Source organism: Mastomys coucha, unplaced genomic scaffold (assembly GCF_008632895.1).
Source record: "Mastomys coucha isolate ucsf_1 unplaced genomic scaffold, UCSF_Mcou_1 pScaffold14, whole genome shotgun sequence".
Classification (NCBI taxonomy): domain Eukaryota; kingdom Metazoa; phylum Chordata; class Mammalia; order Rodentia; family Muridae; genus Mastomys; species Mastomys coucha.
The window spans coordinates 85,450,407-85,467,741 of record NW_022196896.1 but is presented as its reverse complement, the minus strand read 5'-3'; the positions used below and the strand labels follow the sequence as shown (position 1 = coordinate 85,467,741).

General features: G+C 42.1%; 1 protein-coding gene across 2 annotated transcripts in view; it reads left to right on the top strand.

The window, feature by feature from the left end:
- The window catches only part of Als2 (alsin Rho guanine nucleotide exchange factor ALS2), a 75,455-nt gene that overhangs the window by 38,632 nt on the left and 19,488 nt on the right, over window positions 1-17,335 (top strand). For both annotated transcript variants that reach the window (XM_031367609.1, XM_031367608.1), the window contains exons 11-21: window positions 1,949-2,129; window positions 3,869-3,934; window positions 7,895-8,057; window positions 12,131-12,262; window positions 12,599-12,727; window positions 13,615-13,685; window positions 14,008-14,074; window positions 14,548-14,750; window positions 14,867-14,932; window positions 16,035-16,133; window positions 16,659-16,823. In XM_031367609.1, coding sequence (XP_031223469.1) covers window positions 1,949-2,129; window positions 3,869-3,934; window positions 7,895-8,057; window positions 12,131-12,262; window positions 12,599-12,727; window positions 13,615-13,685; window positions 14,008-14,074; window positions 14,548-14,750; window positions 14,867-14,932; window positions 16,035-16,133; window positions 16,659-16,823 — 1,342 coding nt within the window. The remainder of the gene's footprint in view (window positions 1-1,948; window positions 2,130-3,868; window positions 3,935-7,894; window positions 8,058-12,130; window positions 12,263-12,598; window positions 12,728-13,614; window positions 13,686-14,007; window positions 14,075-14,547; window positions 14,751-14,866; window positions 14,933-16,034; window positions 16,134-16,658; window positions 16,824-17,335) is intronic.

Sequence of the window (17,335 nt, the reverse complement as noted above, 5' to 3'; positions counted from 1 at the left end):
AAAGAATCTTCCTGGAAAGGTGTGCCTAGAAACTAGACTTGAGCAATGCATCTGCATCCTAGTCCTTACACACTACCTAACTTCTGCACCCTCGTTCTTATGCACTGCATAACTTCTGAACCCTAGACCTTACGTACTGCAGAACTTCCATGGGTTTTTTTCTCTAATTTTTTTCTTACAGGTCTTAGAATTGTATCATTCATATATGTGAGTCGATTAACTAGATGTTTATTTGGTCGCAGAGAGGAGTTGGAAGTGATACACTAAGGCAGAGAAAGTAGTTCCCATAGTCCCTGGGCTGCCCTGTCTTGTGTCCAGGGTATTTGAGGTCTCTAGGACATTAGTAAGAGAGACATAGGGTTAGGAGCTGGGCTATATGGTAAGCCCTGTCTCAAAAACAAAAAACTCTCTCAGCAAGCAAAACAACCTTTCCCTGTCCTGCCAGTTTTTCTAGATTTGGCCCTATACCTGTGTACAGAGCTGGGGTTTTCTCTTTTTCTTTACTTGGTAGCTGCTGTTTGGGCTTAGGAGTTAAGCTAATGGTCCAGCGCGTGAGTTTTCCCTTGGTAAAGAAATGCGGGCTTGTGTGCTGAGCTCATTGTTTCTAGTGGAAAATTATCTACTGTAACAGCTACCTCAGCAATTTGCTTTTGTTTATTTGGATTTCGTTTGTTCTTTAGTTTTTGTAAGCCGTCAAATCTCCAAAGATGACCGAACTTGTATTCCTCATGCCTTGCCCTAGTACTGCACTCCTGACTAATGTAAATGGTCCCCATGTAACTTGAGGATTTGTATTTTTTGTTTGTAATCTGTTTTGCTTTGTAAGGGTTATAGAGTCCCTGTTGTGTGGGCTCAGGAATTATGGGATGTAGGCAAGAGAATGGAGCAACAGGGACTTCCTGGGTTGTTCTGAAGAAAGGGGAGTCTAACTGTCTGACCAGGTCTTGATTTCTCTGTTGGTCTTGTTTATTCTCTTCTTCAGCCTCATTGCTAGAAATGAGGAACTGCAACCTGGGAAAGTCAGATAATTAGCTGTTCCCTAAAACTGAGAGTGACCTAGGCCATCCATGTGCTGAGTTGTTGAGTTGTTCCCTGGTCAAGTGGATCAGCAGCCAATGCAAAAAGCTTAAGATGCTAAATAAGAGTCCAAACAAACTTAGTTGCTAGAGTGGTACATGGCATGCTGGAGGCCCTGAGTCAGTTCCCTGTACTGCATAAATCAGGGCATAATATATATCTGTAACCTAGCTCAGGGAGGGAGAATCAGAGGACATGAAAGTTCAAGGTCATTTCAAAAAAGAAAAATATCTATTTATAGGAGTGAATTTAATTCTTGGCTGCTACCCTATTACCACTGTATAAAATTAAATTATTCATTTTTCTCTCTTTGTTTTACATTACCTATTTTCAAAATTTAACAGGTATTAGTTTCATTGGGTCTCCAGTTTGGCTGTTATTTAAAAAAAGCCACCTGGGAAACTTAAAAGAAACATCCATCCTGAGATGCTAATACCAAATCTACTGAATCAGAGATCTGACAGTTCCTATAGATAAGGTTGTGGGTATGGCTTATGTGCACGTGTGTGCAGAGCTGTACTCAGCCCAGAGGAGAACTGGGCTCTTCTGTGACTATCTATCTTACTCCTTTTATTTAGGCTCTTATACTGATCCTGGGACTTACTAGTTTTTAGCTAGGCTGGTGACAGCAAGCTCTGGGATCCTCATGACTCCCAACATCCATTTTCTACTTGAGGTTGTAGGCCAGCTCTTCCTGTTTGCATAGCTTGCACTGAGCCATCTTAGGGATTACTGAAGTTGATTTTGTAACATTTTTGGAAGTGATTTGGGTTCCATAGATTAGAACTTATTTCAACAGAGTAAGTATTCTCATAAAGGGCAAACTCGTAAGAAAGCATTTGGTTTTCATGTTGTTATCATTTTGTTGCAGAAAATTTGGGCACTGTTACCACTGTCCAGCTCTTGCAGGAAGTTGCCAGCCGGTTCAGCAAGTTGTGTTACCTCATTGGGCAGCATGGAGCCTCACTGAGCAGCTACCTACAGGGCGTGAAGGAAGCCAGGAGCCTGGTCATCATGAAGCACTCAAGTCTTTTCTTGGACAGTTACACAGAGCAAGTATCCGCCCCACATCATGTTCAGTCTTGGCAAGGGGAATCTGCAAGGAGAGCCACTCCTCAGGCAGAGGAGAGTGGACAGGGACAGTGCTGCTAAGCGGTAGAACTGAAAAGCAGTGTTTAACCGCAGCCAGCGATAGCTCTGCAGTGCTCAAGTTCAGTTTTCTTCTGTAAGGGGAAAAGGGTTAGCAACAATGAGTGCTCATATTCCCTTCTATGTCCAACAACGAGTGATAGCATACTTTATTTACACACAATATTCTGTCATAAGCCTATTTAAGGAAATTATACCAAAATATGAGGAAATAAAGAACAAACTTCCAGCTGTGAGTGTGAAGCTGTTCTGAGCCTGCTGTTTACTGCTGTGTGATGGGATGATGGGACACTGTAGCTACATTTAACATAATAGTGCTTTCTGAGCAACACGAGAGATGGCTGACTGAAGGTTCTTTTCATGTTTTGTAAGAAAAACATATCAAGTATATTTGTAAACTTAAACTATTTCTTGGGTTTTCTTGATTTGTGTTTTGGTATGATTAAGGTATTCATTTAAGTGTTATTTTAATGTAGACCTGATGACACTGTTGGTCAGAAGTGTGAGTTGTTTTTATATGTAGTTTATTTATTCTCCATCCATCTGACAGAAACAGACTCAGTGCCAGCAAGTGCCAGGCACTGCACAAAGTTACAGCATGGGGTCAGTGAGAAACACCTGTTGCCAGGGAGTTCCTGTCAGGCCGGTGTTTTCCTTGGGTTATAAATAGCCCAAGGACTAATGAACGCGTGTTTATTATCGAAAGCTACAGGCAATGCTAATCAAAAGGATATTTAAAGTTGCCCTTTATCCCCCACCAGTTGAAATAACCTCCTGCAATTATCTTAGTATTTTCCTTTCAAATTTAGTGTAAGTGACCTTAGCCCCAGGCAAATTAAATTTACTGGAAGCTGTTGTCTAGGAAGAAATATCTTTAATTTATTCTAACTCATCAAACTTAAAACAATGATAGAACTTGACACTAGTTTATTTTTATAATTAGACTTTGTTATTTGTGTGAAGTTTTAGCTTTTATTAGTGCAGTTTTCTGTTTTTGTCTTGTATTTACCACCATACCTCCATTTCTTTTTCTTTTTTATTACTTATGGCCTTTTGCTTTAAAAAGCAGTTTTTGATGCCTTGGGCTACTGTTTAAATCTTAAAGAACTCCACCACAGTGACTCCTTTTTTGGAAGACTCTGTCCCTCTCAGTATCAGTTGCTTGCTAGCCCAGGAGTATGAAGGGAGCCTTCCTGCTCAGAGCAGCTTGCCTCCCTCCATTTGCTCCAGAGCACTAGTGGCATTAATCAGCATGTTCTACTCTCAGCCTCCCTTACCCCCTAAGTGTTTTCATAGCCTTCTCCATCTTTTTCAGAAGACTTAATTGGAGGACTTGAAATGAAGGTTAAATCTTCATTAAAAATCCTACAGTTTCAACCATGTTTTCTCCAGCTTCTTAGGTTAGCAAGTGCGGCCTGCCAGGCAGGTCTGAATGGCACAGTGCTTTTGAAATCCCTTTATGGTAGTATCCCTACTGACCTTGCATTGATCACTCCCCTGCCGAGTCTACCTGTTGTCTTCTTCATTAACATTGAGGTCACAAAGTTCTCAAATTCATGAAGAAGATTTCAGAAGTGTCTGGATATGCACTTGAGACTTCAGGCCATCACTAATGCCTGTGTGTCTGTGTTTTCCACCCAAGGTACTGTACATCACTTTCAAATTTCCTGGTTATGGGAGGATTCCAGCTTCTTGCTAAGCCTGCCGTGTAAGTAATCCACACCTTGCAGTTGTCCTTCTCACAGCCATACATTATAGGTTGTGAGGTCTTGTTTTGTTTTTCTGTTCTATTTTTTCTGTTTTTGTTTAATATTTTAGAGTTTCATACAAAATATTTTTATCATATTCTTTGCCCTTCCCACGTTTCTCCCTGATTGTTGTGTCCTCATTGTTTGTGAGTTCATGTGTTTATCAGCCCTGTTATGCCTGGAAGATGGTGTTTCCTTGAAGTTACCACCTTGGGCTTAAAATCGTTCTGCCTCCTCTTCTGCATAGATTCCTGATCCTTGAGGGGAGGAGTGTGATAAAGGCATTCCATTCTGCACATTGTCCACTTGTGGGTCTCTGTGTTAAATTAATTAACATCTACTGCAAGTAGAAGCTTCTCTAATGAGGCTGAGCAATGTACCAATTAGTGGGTAGTATAGCAGTGTGTCGCTAGGAGTGGTTTTATTGCTACATTCATTTAGCAGAATAAGAATAGTAGGTTTTCCTTATCTATGCTCAGGTTCTTGACCTCATTAACAGTGGCATGCTATCTGGGTGTCATCCTGTGCAGTAAGCCTTAAATGCAATTAAAAGGAAACCTGGTTGGTTAGCTGTAACATTGTGCCACTATTGCAGCCCTGGGCATTGTCTTACTGCTGGTTACTTTCCTCCTCAGTACTGTGTACAATGTACTCCAGCATCGTGATAGCTAGTCAGTAGAGGCGAAGCTTCCAGTTGAGCAATAGCTCAATTTCTCCATGTGTGATAACATAAATATGTGATGTTTTCGGCAATAGTTTCTTCCTGTCAGGTTGTAGAAGGATAACCAATAACATTGGCACTCGCCTATAATGTAGAGGAGGGTCAATAGGACCCTTTGGGCCAACAACTCCTTAAAAGGTGTAACCCATTCTTGGTACTGGGGATTTTATTTGGTAGCATATGATGTCTAGTTGGGGTATTGTCTCCTCCACTATATGATAGCTTCATTTGGACTCCTTTTAAACATGTTAGGAAGCTTCTGCAGTGGTAGCTTCTGTATCTTAGATTGTGTTCTATAGTTAGGAGTGCTATGGGAAGTGTTGGCATGGACATTTACCCATTGAATCAAAGTGTAGAGTTTCATTACTCTTAGGACAGGTCCTGTTAGCCCTGACTGTCACTAAGTGTAGTAGTGTTCTGAAAGAGCATTCAAGTCAAAGGTGTAAAATCCGGACTCTTCGTCAGCACTGCTGCTTGTTAGACCTGTTTTGCTCAACTCTTTTCACAGCAGGAAACCTGCCTTATTTCTGTCTGAAAAACAAGAATATTTTCTCTCCTTTTGGTAAAGAGCAGATAATGTCTGTTGTGGACCCAGAAAAGCCTATCTCATAGTATATTCACATGTAGCTTTTAAATGGACAATACAAAAGCCTCTGATACAATACACTGATCTAATAATAAGGCAAACTGAAACATTCTGTAGAATATTTTAGTAGAAAATATTTCAGATACCCACCCATCACCCACACACTGCCCGGGTCTGGCAGGGTCACTCATGTTCTCCGATGCTGACGGATGCATTGGATGCACTCCATGATGTCACTTGGAGTTTGGTAATCTAGCTCTTCTTCTGACCATTGCCACCTTTTAGCAAAGGATTGCATTAGACATTATAAAATGAGTTGAGGCACCTTCTCTCCTCTTCTGCTTTCTGGAATATTTGGAGTCAGAGATTGTTTATATTCTGAAGATTGCATAGAATGTATCTAAAAAACTGTTTACCTGCAATGGCAGTGTTTACTATGGGGGGATTTTCATACTACTGGTGTGGTTCTGTTCTGTAATGCGTAGGCCTGTCTGGGGCTTCCTTCTTTGGAAAGCTGCTCATTTCACCTGCTCAGCTCTGCTGACCTCTACCATTATCTCAGTGCTGTCACTGCATAGCTGCAGGTCTCCCTCTCCTGTTCATTGCTGTCAGTTATTTGAGCCTTTTATCTTTTATTTAGTTGTTCATTTTTTATAAACCAATGACTTTTGTTGGGATTACTTAATAGAAATATGGGTGAGGAGATACATACAGAAGCAGAAATGATTCAAAGATAGCTGCATCACCAAAGCCCCTCCCAGCACAGGTGACAGCTCACAAAGCTGGGAACCTGGGACTCACTGCACAGCCTGCAGGCAGCTCAGCAGCTTGGAGAGTGTCCCTTCCAAGTGACTCTGGTCTAAACCTCTTCCAGGCAACTGGTCTGGTCTCAGAGTCTTCTTTGCAGCTAAGCTTATTTTTTTTCTTTAAATTTCTTTATTTTATTTATTATGATTACACTGTCGCAGTCTTCAGACAGAAGAGGACATCAGATCCCATTACAGATGATTGTGAGCCACCATGTGGTTGCTGGGAATTGAACTCAGGACCTCTGGAAGAGCAGTCAGTGCTCTTAACGACTGAGCCATTTCTCCAGCCCCACAGCTAAACTTATTTATTCCTGGGAAGAAGAAGCTTGGAGAATCTGGTTAGTTTTAGGAACTTCCTACAAGTATTTGGACTTGTTTACTTTCCTGCTTTAGGACCTTCCCTGCAGGACAGTATGTTTCAGTCTCAGAGGAAACTGTTCATTCTTCCATTTCTTAGATTCTCTGTCCCCTCTTCCTCAGTGGTCCCTAAGCCTTGGAGGGATGGCTGTAGATATCCACCTACGGGTTAAAATTAGACCACTATGCCCCAGCAATGGCCATTTATTCTCTATGAGTGGAGGCTAACAGCATGGGTGATCTGCTTTCCTGGCTGGAATCTAGTTATTTATAATTTTCAAATTATAATCAATCTTTTCAGAAGCTTGCTTCCTTTTAATATTTTCAAAGAGTGTTGCTGTTTCTCATTTTGTAAAATGTTATATTAGCATATATTAATTATATATAATAATGCTTAATTACAGCATTTACATACACAATATAGAGTGTACTTTGATCGCATTGCCCTCTCTCCCTACTCCCTCTACCCCTTCCTCTTCTCAATTACTGCCCTTCCTCTTTTGTGACTTTTTTTTAATGTTTTCTTGTCTTTGTTTTTGTCCCAGTGTTATTGTTAAGATTGCATTTACCAGGAGCGTGGTTATTCCAGGGCATCATGCTAGTAACTATACCCCTGAAGAAAATGCCCCTCCCTTCCAAATTAATCAACCACTAATTATTCTTAAGAGTCCTTAGGGAAGGGTAGAGACTCTTGTTTTACATTTCATCAATTTCTGCTGTTTCATTTGTATTTCATTTATGGCTTTCAGATTCATAAATTTAGAGTTCATTAATTTATTATTATTATTTAGTATTATTATTTATTATTATTGTCACTATTATTGAGACAGGGTGGCCCATGCTGGGTTTCAGCTTGCTGTGTAGCTGAGGTTCTCCTTAAGCCCCTGACCCTGCTGCCTCTTCCTCCTAAATACTGGGATTACACATGTGTACCAGCACCTGGCTTGTCTTAGTCCTGTAATTATAATTCAGTGGTCCGCTTGTGTTGACAGTCGAAGGGAAGGGAAGAACTTGGAAGTATTTAGTTCCACGCTAGTGCTTTGAACAAGGAGCTTGCTTTTCCACTGGAGATTGTGTTCAGAAGAGGCCAGACTTGCGAGATTCCTTTGACTTTGGACTGTGAAAATATCAGAATGGTGTCATTTGTCATTTATCCCCTTAAACTGTGAGATCCCTGATTCATTTCCTAGAATATGGGAAAAGAGCTGTTATTAATCATTTCTTTTATGTTACTACCATTGCTACACCTTGCGCTTCAAAGTCCTATTTTATAGGTAAAAATATTATAATTCTGTTATTCATACCTGAGTCAGTTATTGTATCTGTATTCATTTTATAACACCTAGGCAGTATGTTGAGAACAGTTACTGCAATGAAACTTTCTATGTCAAGTCATTCATATCGTTCATACCAGATGATCCACTGATTCTTTTTTCCTCTTTTCCAGTGATTTCCTAAATAAAAACCAAGAACTCCTGCAAGATTTGTCAGAAGTGAATGATGAGAACACTCAGTTGATGGAAATCCTGAACACGCTGTTTTTCTTGCCAATCAGACGACTTCATAATTATGCAAAAGTTTTGCTAAAGCTCGCCACTTGCTTTGAAGTGGTAGGTTCCCTGTGTGCCCCTCTGAATTCCTGGGAAGCCAAGAATCAAAGAAGTGTGTTTGGATTAAGTCACCTTAAGATGTTGGGCCTCATGAAGTTAATATTTATGTGTGTTTAATTAAGATTTCTTTCTCTGTGAAGTAGTAGATGTAGTGGGATAAGTAGGCTAGCGCGAGCTTGTTTTTCATGCTGTGGGGACCTTATTCAGACCATATTCACTCTGTGGAGCTGTGAGAGCCCACAATGAGAGCTCCTTCATCCATCATATCAGGGAGTGTGGAGTGCATGCTGACTCCGAGTCACAGAAATTCTGGAGGAGAGAAGGCATTACTGAGGTACAGTTGTCTTCTGGCCTGGGTTCTCAGTAGAGTCACACCAAGAAATGTGATTTCACTTTGTTTCCAGATAACCTGTACCAACCCCAAGGTTCCTTAAAGCCTTCATGTCCTGGTCTGCCTTCTGATTTAGATCGACTGCAGGCCATGGTGGAGGGACTGATCAGTTTCTGTAAGGTTTTCTTTTTTCAGTCTGGTTCCAGTTTTAACTTAAAATTGATATAGTTTAGCCATTCAAGTTTGAGTGACTGGAACACAATGGGCTATAGATTTCATCTCAGTCAATAAAGAAAAAAGTCTTTACTAGATCAGATTAGAATTATTCAGGAAAAGTGGGGTATGAGGCACTTGTCTGCAGTCCCTGCACATGGAAGGCTGAGCGGCAGAAGGATGGAGTTTGAGGCCAGACATGGTTACACCTTGTCCAAAAACCCTGTAACTAGTGTAAAGGGCTAATTCTGGAGAGAGAGGAGTCCGTTTAGTTTGCCATTAAGGCCCCACATATTAGACACACTCTTCTGTTTTTAATGTCCCCCCATCTGGTTTGTCAGTTCCCATCCCAGGGTGAAGTCAGGGGCGCGCTCTTCAGACTGCACCGTCTCTTCCACCTGCTCATCTCTGCCTCGGCTCCCCCAGCTTTGCCAGCTTCATCTCTTCATTTTCACTCATGCTCCATCCTTGGTCTTTGTCTTCATCATAAAGTATCAGAATCACCCTTGGAAACTGTTAGCACACAGCACACTCACAGTCCATCACTGCAGATTATAATTTACCAAGTCTAAGGTAGAAGGTAGATGGTATATTGTGTGCATATAGAATATATATATTTAAAACTTCTCCACATCAAATGTTAATTATCCCTAATTACCCACATTCATTGTTCATTTGTTCTTTCCCTCCCTCCCTCTTTCTGTCTTTCTTCCTTTCTTTCTTTTTCTTCCTTCCTGCCTGCCTTTTTTCTTTCTTTCCTTCCTTTCTTTTCTCTCTTTCCCTCTCTCCCTCTCTCCCTTTCTCTCTCTCTCTTCCTTCCCTCCCTCCCTACCTCCTTTCTTTCTTTCTCTCTTTCTTTCTTTCTTTCTTTCTTCCTTTCATTTGGATTTTCAAGACAGGGTTTCTCTGTGTAGCCTTGCTTTATAGACTAGGCTGGCCTTGAACTCAGAGATATGTCTGCCTATGCCTCCCCAGTGCTGGGATTAAAGACAGGTGCCATCACACCCATCTTTGCAGTCACTGTTCTGAGCATGCTCTGTATTTTTGTTTAATCCACACATTAACCCTATAGAATAGATGTGACCACTATCCCCCTTTACAGATGAGAGAATTGAGGCACACTTGAGAAGTGGCAAGCTAGAATTCATATCCAGGCATTCTGACATCAGTCTACTCTTTTAACCACTCTACCTACAGGATTTTTTTTCTCTTATGTAAGCTACTAACAGGACCATTGCATTGTCTTGTGTGTTTACTATCTTTTGTTCCCAGGAGACAGTGGCCTTTGGCCACTTAGAAACTCATTAATGTTTCTTAAATGAATGTGGCAGACTGGGATGTAATTACTCATGAATGGAGGGACTGGGCTTTCATTCACCTCTGCTCATTCGCACATCCACAGTTGCACTTACTCATGAGAGTTGGTTTGCTTTGGTTTGGTTTACTTTGGTTTTGGTTTGGTTTGGTTTGGTTTAGTTAGCTTTTTAGACAGGGTTTCTCTGTATATCTTTGGCTGTCCTAGAACTTTGTAGACCAGGATAGCCTTGAACTAAGAGATCTGTCTGCCTCTGCCTCCTGAGTGATAGGATTAAAGGTGTTTGCTACCACTGCCCAGGTTTTGTTTTTGCTTTTAATTAAAAATGGCAGTATATGTGTGAGCATTTTGCCCACATGTATGTGTGTGCACCGTGTGCTTGACTGGGGCCCACGGAAGTCAAAAGAGGGCATCAGAGTCCCTGAAACTGAGCTTACAGATGGTTTGGCTCTGAGAGCTTGGTGCATAGACCCCCCCAGATACTTTTGAGGATTTGCTGACACAGGAGGACATTGCTTTTTCTCTGTGGGTACGCATTGGTAATGCACAAGCAGAACTCAGAGCAGGAACCAAGGCAAGTGACACCACACCAGCCTCAAACCTGCAGTTAAGGCCAATTCAATTAATTCCCTGAAACGTGTTCAGGGTGAACTATACAGGTGACTGAATACTCCAGGCTGTTGTTGAACTTGTGGCAGCCTTCTCTGTCAGCTTCCAAAGTGCTGGGAGTAGATGCCTGACAAACCGAACTTTGAAGAGCAAAATACATAGAGTCATGTGTTTGTAATTTTGACCTTGACAGTTTCTCAATACTTAGAATATTTTTCTGATGAGAAAAGTACCAATGTTAGGTTTTGATATATATAAGGTATCATTTGGACAGTGTATATAATTTAGTCAGTATTTTTCAAATGCTCAGACCACAATGTTACAAAATCACATATTCAAAGCCAAGATAGACCTGTAGATTTTAACACAGTAAAAAAATTTTATAACAATTAAAAATTATTAAAGATATTTATTTATTTATTTATTTATTTATTTATTTATGGGTTTTTGTTTTTTTTTTTTCTCCAAGATGGGGTTTTTCTGTGTAGCCCTGGCTGTCCTGGAACTCACTCTGTAGACCAGGCTGGCCTCGAACTCAGAAATCCTCCTGCCTCTGCCTCCCAAGTGCTGGGATTAAAGGCGTGCGCCACCACTGCCTGGCTTAAAGATATTTATTATTTAAATTTATTTGACTGTATATGTGTGTGTATGCGTGCAAGTTGAAGTTAGAGGGCAGTTTGGCAGGAATTAGTTCTCTCCACCAATTGGGTTCTAGGGTGTCAGGGTTGGCTGCAAGCACTCTTGCCCCTGAGCCATATCATCAGCCCAACTAGTTAATTTAATGTAACAGCATAACACTGGTTGCCTGTGTTCCAGATTACAGATTCCAGCACCCTTTGGGAAACTACCAGGAGAGTATCCACAGTTGTTTGAAATAGCTACTAAAATACTCCATTTTCATACTAGCTATCTTTATAAAATCAAATTTCTATGTTTATTTCAACTAAGCAGTATAGCATAACAGATTAAAAGCAAAAGCACAGCTATTGTCTCAAAAGCCAGGTAATAATGGGGCTTTTTTTTTTTTTTTTCCCGAGACAGGGTTTCTCTGTGTAGCCCTGGCTGTCCTGGAACTCACTCTGTAGACCAGGCTGGTCTCGACCTCAGAAATCTGCCTGCCTCTGCCTCCCAAGTGCTGGGATTTTAAAAGTCCTGCCCCGGCGGGACTTTTAAATAATGTGAGCCAATGCCATTTTTCTCAGTAAAAATTCTTCATGTTTTGGGAAATGACAGTTGTTAATTATAATCTCGTTTTCAGTGAATTAATAAGTGTTTTTTATTTGTACTTTCTGCCATGATAGTATCGATAGACCCAGACCACCTGTCCAACACCAAAGGACCCTGAGAACAAAGCAGGAGGCCACTGTCTGGGTCCTGCAGTTCTGCAGGTCTCTTCCCAGGACTGTGCCAGTATCTGCCCCTGCTCACATGCACTTTACTGGAGCACTCTTGAGATCAGCCCGCTCCCTGGCTCCCTGTACTGTGCACCTGTGTTCTCAGGCTGAATTGTCTTCCTGTGTGGACTGTAACTCGTCTGAACCGCTCATAGGCTGAAGCTCGTGGACAGTGTTTTATGCTCTTGCCCCCTTGTTCGTTGGTCTCTAGACATCTCCAGAATATCAAAAGCTGCAGGACTCCAGTTCTTGTTACGAGTCTCTTGCTCTCCATCTTGGCAAGAAGAGGAAGGAAGCAGAGTACACACTGAGTTTCTGGAAGACCTTTCCTGGGAAAATGACGGTAACCTGCCACTGTGCTGTTCCCTCCAGCCCTCCTTTCTCTGCTCCTTGCTTGTTGGCAACAGCAGCATTGGATAGTGCCCTTCTAGGAGTGCAGTCACGAGTGTTCTGAATCCTAGCGGCTTCCCCAGGTCCCAGGCGTTCTCTGCAGCCTTTGGTTTGCTTGCTACTGTTTGTAATCTCCTGTGTGTTCCTAAAATCTAGTTTTAGGGTACATCTGATGCAGCAATAAGCTATGACTAAAAGGTTCCCCTAAATAGTCCTTGAATCTAGTTCATCCTCCATACACTAAAGTAAGTTTGACGGCTCACTGAAGTTTGTGTCTACTCACTTGTAGGACTCCTTGAGGAAGCCAGAGCGCCGGCTGCTGTGTGAGAGCAGTAACCGAGCCCTCTCCCTGCAGCATGCCGGCAGGTTTTCTGTGAATTGGTTCATTCTCTTCAATGATGCCCTGGTCCATGCTCAGGTAGGTTGGATTCTTAGCTGAAAAGAAGCCTTGGAAAGTAGACAGTTGTGAGCTGCTTCATGATAGGCCGTGTTGAAAATGTGGTATTAGGCAATTTCACTCTTATAGGAATGTCAGTGTATTCATAGAAATCTGGAAGGTACAGCCTACTATACAGCCAGGCTATCTGGTAGAGCCAGGTTATCCAGTCAAGCCAGGCTATCCGGTACAGCCAGGCTATCTGGTAGAGCCTAGTGCTGCCAGGCTGTGACCCACACAGCGGGTTATTGTACTTGAAGACTGTTAGCAGCCATAACACAATGGTAAACGTTAGTGCATCTGAATATATATAAACACATGGGTGTGTGGTATACTATGGTAGGACGAGATCACCAGGCAAAAGGAATTCTCTGTTGTTGCTTTTGGGACTGTCATTGTCTTATGACTGATAATGTCATTACATAGCACATGGCTGTATACTGTCAATTTATGTTAAGCATTGTTGTGATTTAATTGTAATTATTGAATAAAAGAATGCTTAATTATCTCCTGTGGTATTTGCTATATTTGAGATGTGTGTGTCTCTCTGTGTGTGTGTGTGTGTGTGTTTGCTAGTTGTGGCTGAATCCAGTAACTCTTAAATATGAAACACTTCCTCTCTCATTAAGCTGCATGCTGAGCCAATATTTCTTTTCTAGCTTGAGAATGAGTGTCAGCCACGTGAAAGGGTCCTTGTAGCAGAGATAGGAAGACCCACCATAGGTAGCAAAGTTTTGGTGATATAGCAGAGATGATGCCACCCACCTGTTAGCCATCTCAAGGAGCTTGTACTGTAATGACGTGGAGAGACTTGAAAGAGATCTGAGGGTGGTGTGGACTCACAGATGCACCCTCATGTTCTCTTTCAGTTCTCCACACACCACGTGTTCCCTTTGGCCACACTCTGGGCAGAGCCACTTTCTGAAGAAGCTGGTAGTGTGTAAGTGCCTCCTGTTCTACTTTTATTTCCGTAAGTGGAGTGGTTGGGTAGAAAGCTAGCTTCTCATCCTCACTTCCTAACACACGAGAAGTGCCCCTTGGTAATAAAATGTCCTGTGTGAAACCATGGTAAGCATCAGGTGGGTGTTCCCATGGCTCCATGCTGTGGTGACAGAAGGCTGTTACTCTGTGTCTTGTCCCTTGTATGGAGCTCAGATTATAGCAGGAGCCCTTATACTACTTCTCTTCTCCCCATGGGATGGGGAAGGGGTGGGGTGTCTGCTATTAGAATGACAGGTTGCTTATCCGTGTGAACATTTTAGGAATGGCTTAAAGATAACCACACCTGAAGAACAGTTCACGCTCATTTCTTCAACACCCCAGGAAAAGGTTAGTGATTGCTTTTAGCTTTTGCCTTTTTTGTCTTTTATGTTAGTAAAAAAGAAATAAACATTGTTGCTTCATTAATAACCAATAAATCAAAACTAGACTTTTGCCTTTTTTTGTTTTCCTAAAACAGAGTCTTGTTGTGTAGTCCGGCTAGCCTTGAATCCTTTCTGCCTTACCCTCTCCAGTGTCAGCAATACAGGAGTTCTCCATGATGCCGGATAGTTCCTGTTTGTTTGTTTATAGGTAGAGTCTTACTCTGGTCCAGGCTGGCCTGGAACTCCCACAGCAGTTCTCCTTGCTTTATAAAATGGGACTTAATTTTAAGAGCAATAAATTCTAAGAGCTGGTTCCCATCTCTGAGTAAGCACAGTGATAGGCAATAGAAAAAGTATTGCAGAAAAGCCAGCAATGCTTAGTGTAGTGCCTGATGGGTCATTGCTTTAAACTTGCTGACATGGACCTTTTGCTTCTAGACCAAGTGGCTTCGGGCTATCAGCCAAGCTGTGGATCAGGCTTTGAGGGGAACATCCGACTTCCCACTTTACGGAGGCAGCAGCAGTGTTCAGAGACAGGAACCACCCATCTCAAGAAGTGCCAAATACACTTTCTACAAGGATCCTCGCCTAAAGGACGCCACTTACGACGGGCGCTGGCTTTCAGGGAAACCTCATGGCAGGTAAGGATGCTCTTATTTGTCTCCAGGGAAGGAAGGGTGACAGCCACATGATGCAAAGGGCACTGAATATCTGAAACATTAGTTGGTAGTCACTTCTTTTTGCTTATGCCTCCCAGGGGTGTTTTGAAGTGGCCTGATGGAAAGATGTACTCTGGCATGTTCAGGAACGGCTTGGAAGACGGGTAAGGATGCGGTTTAAAGCAGAGGAGTTTTTTACGGCTTGGAAGACGGGTAAGGATGCGGTTTAAAGCAGAGGAATTTAAAGCTGCTCACAAGTTTAATGTTGGGAGTTGCTTTTCAAACAAGCGGTTGATTTCTGTTGTGTAGGCATTTGGTGCTGTGTTAGGGTTCACACAGAAGATATACAGGCTTGTAGACAATGAGGATGATATTTATGTGAGCCAGATGACACAGCAGTGTCACCTTTCCACAGAGGACATAGAGAAATTTTATTTTTAGTGGTTTTACAGAAATAGTCTCCCCCCACCCCCCTCCATCTCATCCCTTTCCCCGGCTTGCTGTGTTGAGGATGGACTCTAGGGTCTTGGGAATGCTGGGCAAGTGCTCTACCACTGAGCTGCTCCTTAGGCCTGCTTTTAAGTAGTTTCAAATTTGTTTCCCTGTTAAAGGGGAATTTTGCAGTGGTGTTATTGTAACAATACTCTACTGACATCAGTTTTGGTTAAGTTTGTTCATTCATTTACTCACTCAGTATGTGTAAAGTATGTGTCTGGGTTCACACGTGCCATGTGCCACCCAGTTCTCTCCTTCCACTGTGTGAGTACCAAGGATTTGAACTTGGGCTACCAAGATGACAGCAGGTAGCTAATGCTTTTACCCACTGAGCTATCTCATGACACATCTTGTTATATTTTCTAACATTGCAAATATACTTACAAGAAAAATGTATGGCAGTTGAATATTTTGTGTCCTGTTAAAGAAAAAAATTTACTATTAAAAGATATATAAACTGGAGAAGCTAATGTACATGAGTGATAATGTCAGATTTTGTGATCTCAGGATCTTTAAGTAGGTTTAGAAAGAAAGGGGACTTTGTATTTTCTGCTTTACCCTACTCACTGGAGAGATGCACGAGCTGTTGTCTACCACGACTTACCCAGAGGACGCTGTGAATTAGTGACAAAGACAGGCAAGGGCACAGATGCCCTGCTTTTCATTAGCTTTAGGATACATCATCTCACCGGTGACTCGGCAGGCCTGGGGTCCACTCCCCTCAGACTCTGCATCTGTGCGTCGTCTTATGCTTTTTATTCTCCTTGGCAGATACGGTGAATACAGAATCCCTAACAAGGCCCTGAACAAAGACGACCATTATGTAGGCCATTGGAAGGAGGGGAAAATGTGCGGGCAAGGCGTCTACAGGTAATAACCCACATTGCAAAAGTGGCTGGTCTATGTTGCCTCTTCAGAGAACCATGTAAAGCTAAAGCTTGTGTGGACAGAATTTCTAAGGAGTGGATTTAGTAGATTGGTCTTTTTAATAACCAGAACTGTGCACAAAGTCTTCATTGAAGGAGCACCCCTCCTCTTGCATGATGAGAGTTATTTAAGGTGGCTCACATCGCCATTGTACCTGTAGAATTAGCCCTGATTTTCTACACAAGTCTTGCCTAGAAGTTTAATTTTTTACTTGATTCTGATCTAGACAAAACTTTGTGCCTTTTTCCTTCTAATTGGTAGCTCATTATTTCATTTCCCATAAGAGACAAAACACATTTTTCATGATAATGCAAAATATTATTCACGTTACCTTTGATTTTTGAGGCTCAGTCCTTCAAATCAGAGGTTTTTTATTTTTTTTAATGCTCAATAATAATAAACATAATTATAGCTACCCATAAGCACTTTGTAACGTGCACATTATCTTTCTGTCCTTTCCAACCACAGCTATGCCTCTGGTGAAGTGTTTGAAGGCTGCTTTCAAGATAACATGCGCCATGGGCATGGTCTCCTCCGGAGTGGAAAGCTGACTTCCTCTTCTCCTAGCATGTTCATTGGCCAGTGGGTAATGGATAAGAAAGCAGGGTATGGCGTCTTCGATGATATCACCAGGTACAGTGCTCTGCCTCTGCCTCAGTGTGTACAGTGAAGACAATGCTCCTACCCCCTCACGCCATTTCCTTAATTATCTGAGCTCGCAAACGTGTGTGTGTGTGTGTGTGTGTGTGTGTGTGTGTGTGTGTGTGCTTGCGCACATGCACATGCACGGGTGCCTGTGTAAACATGAGTGCAGTGTCTGAGGAGGACAGAAGAGAGCATTGGGTAATACTCTGGAGTTGGAGTTACCAGGGGTTGTGAGCTGCGGGTGTGGGAGCTGGGAACTGAACTCTGGTCCTGTATAAGAACATTACAAGCTCTTCATTGCTGAGCCATGTCTCTAGCCCCCCCACCCCCACAATTATGAAGACTTGAACATCTTACACTTAGTCTCAGCCAGAAGACCAAGAAGCACCAACTGCAGCTTCTTAATTTGACAGCATTAAGAAAACTTTCTGGTTTGGGATGGTGGCACTTAGAGATGTGTGCTTATAATCCCAGCTGAGGGAAATTGAGGCAGGGAGATC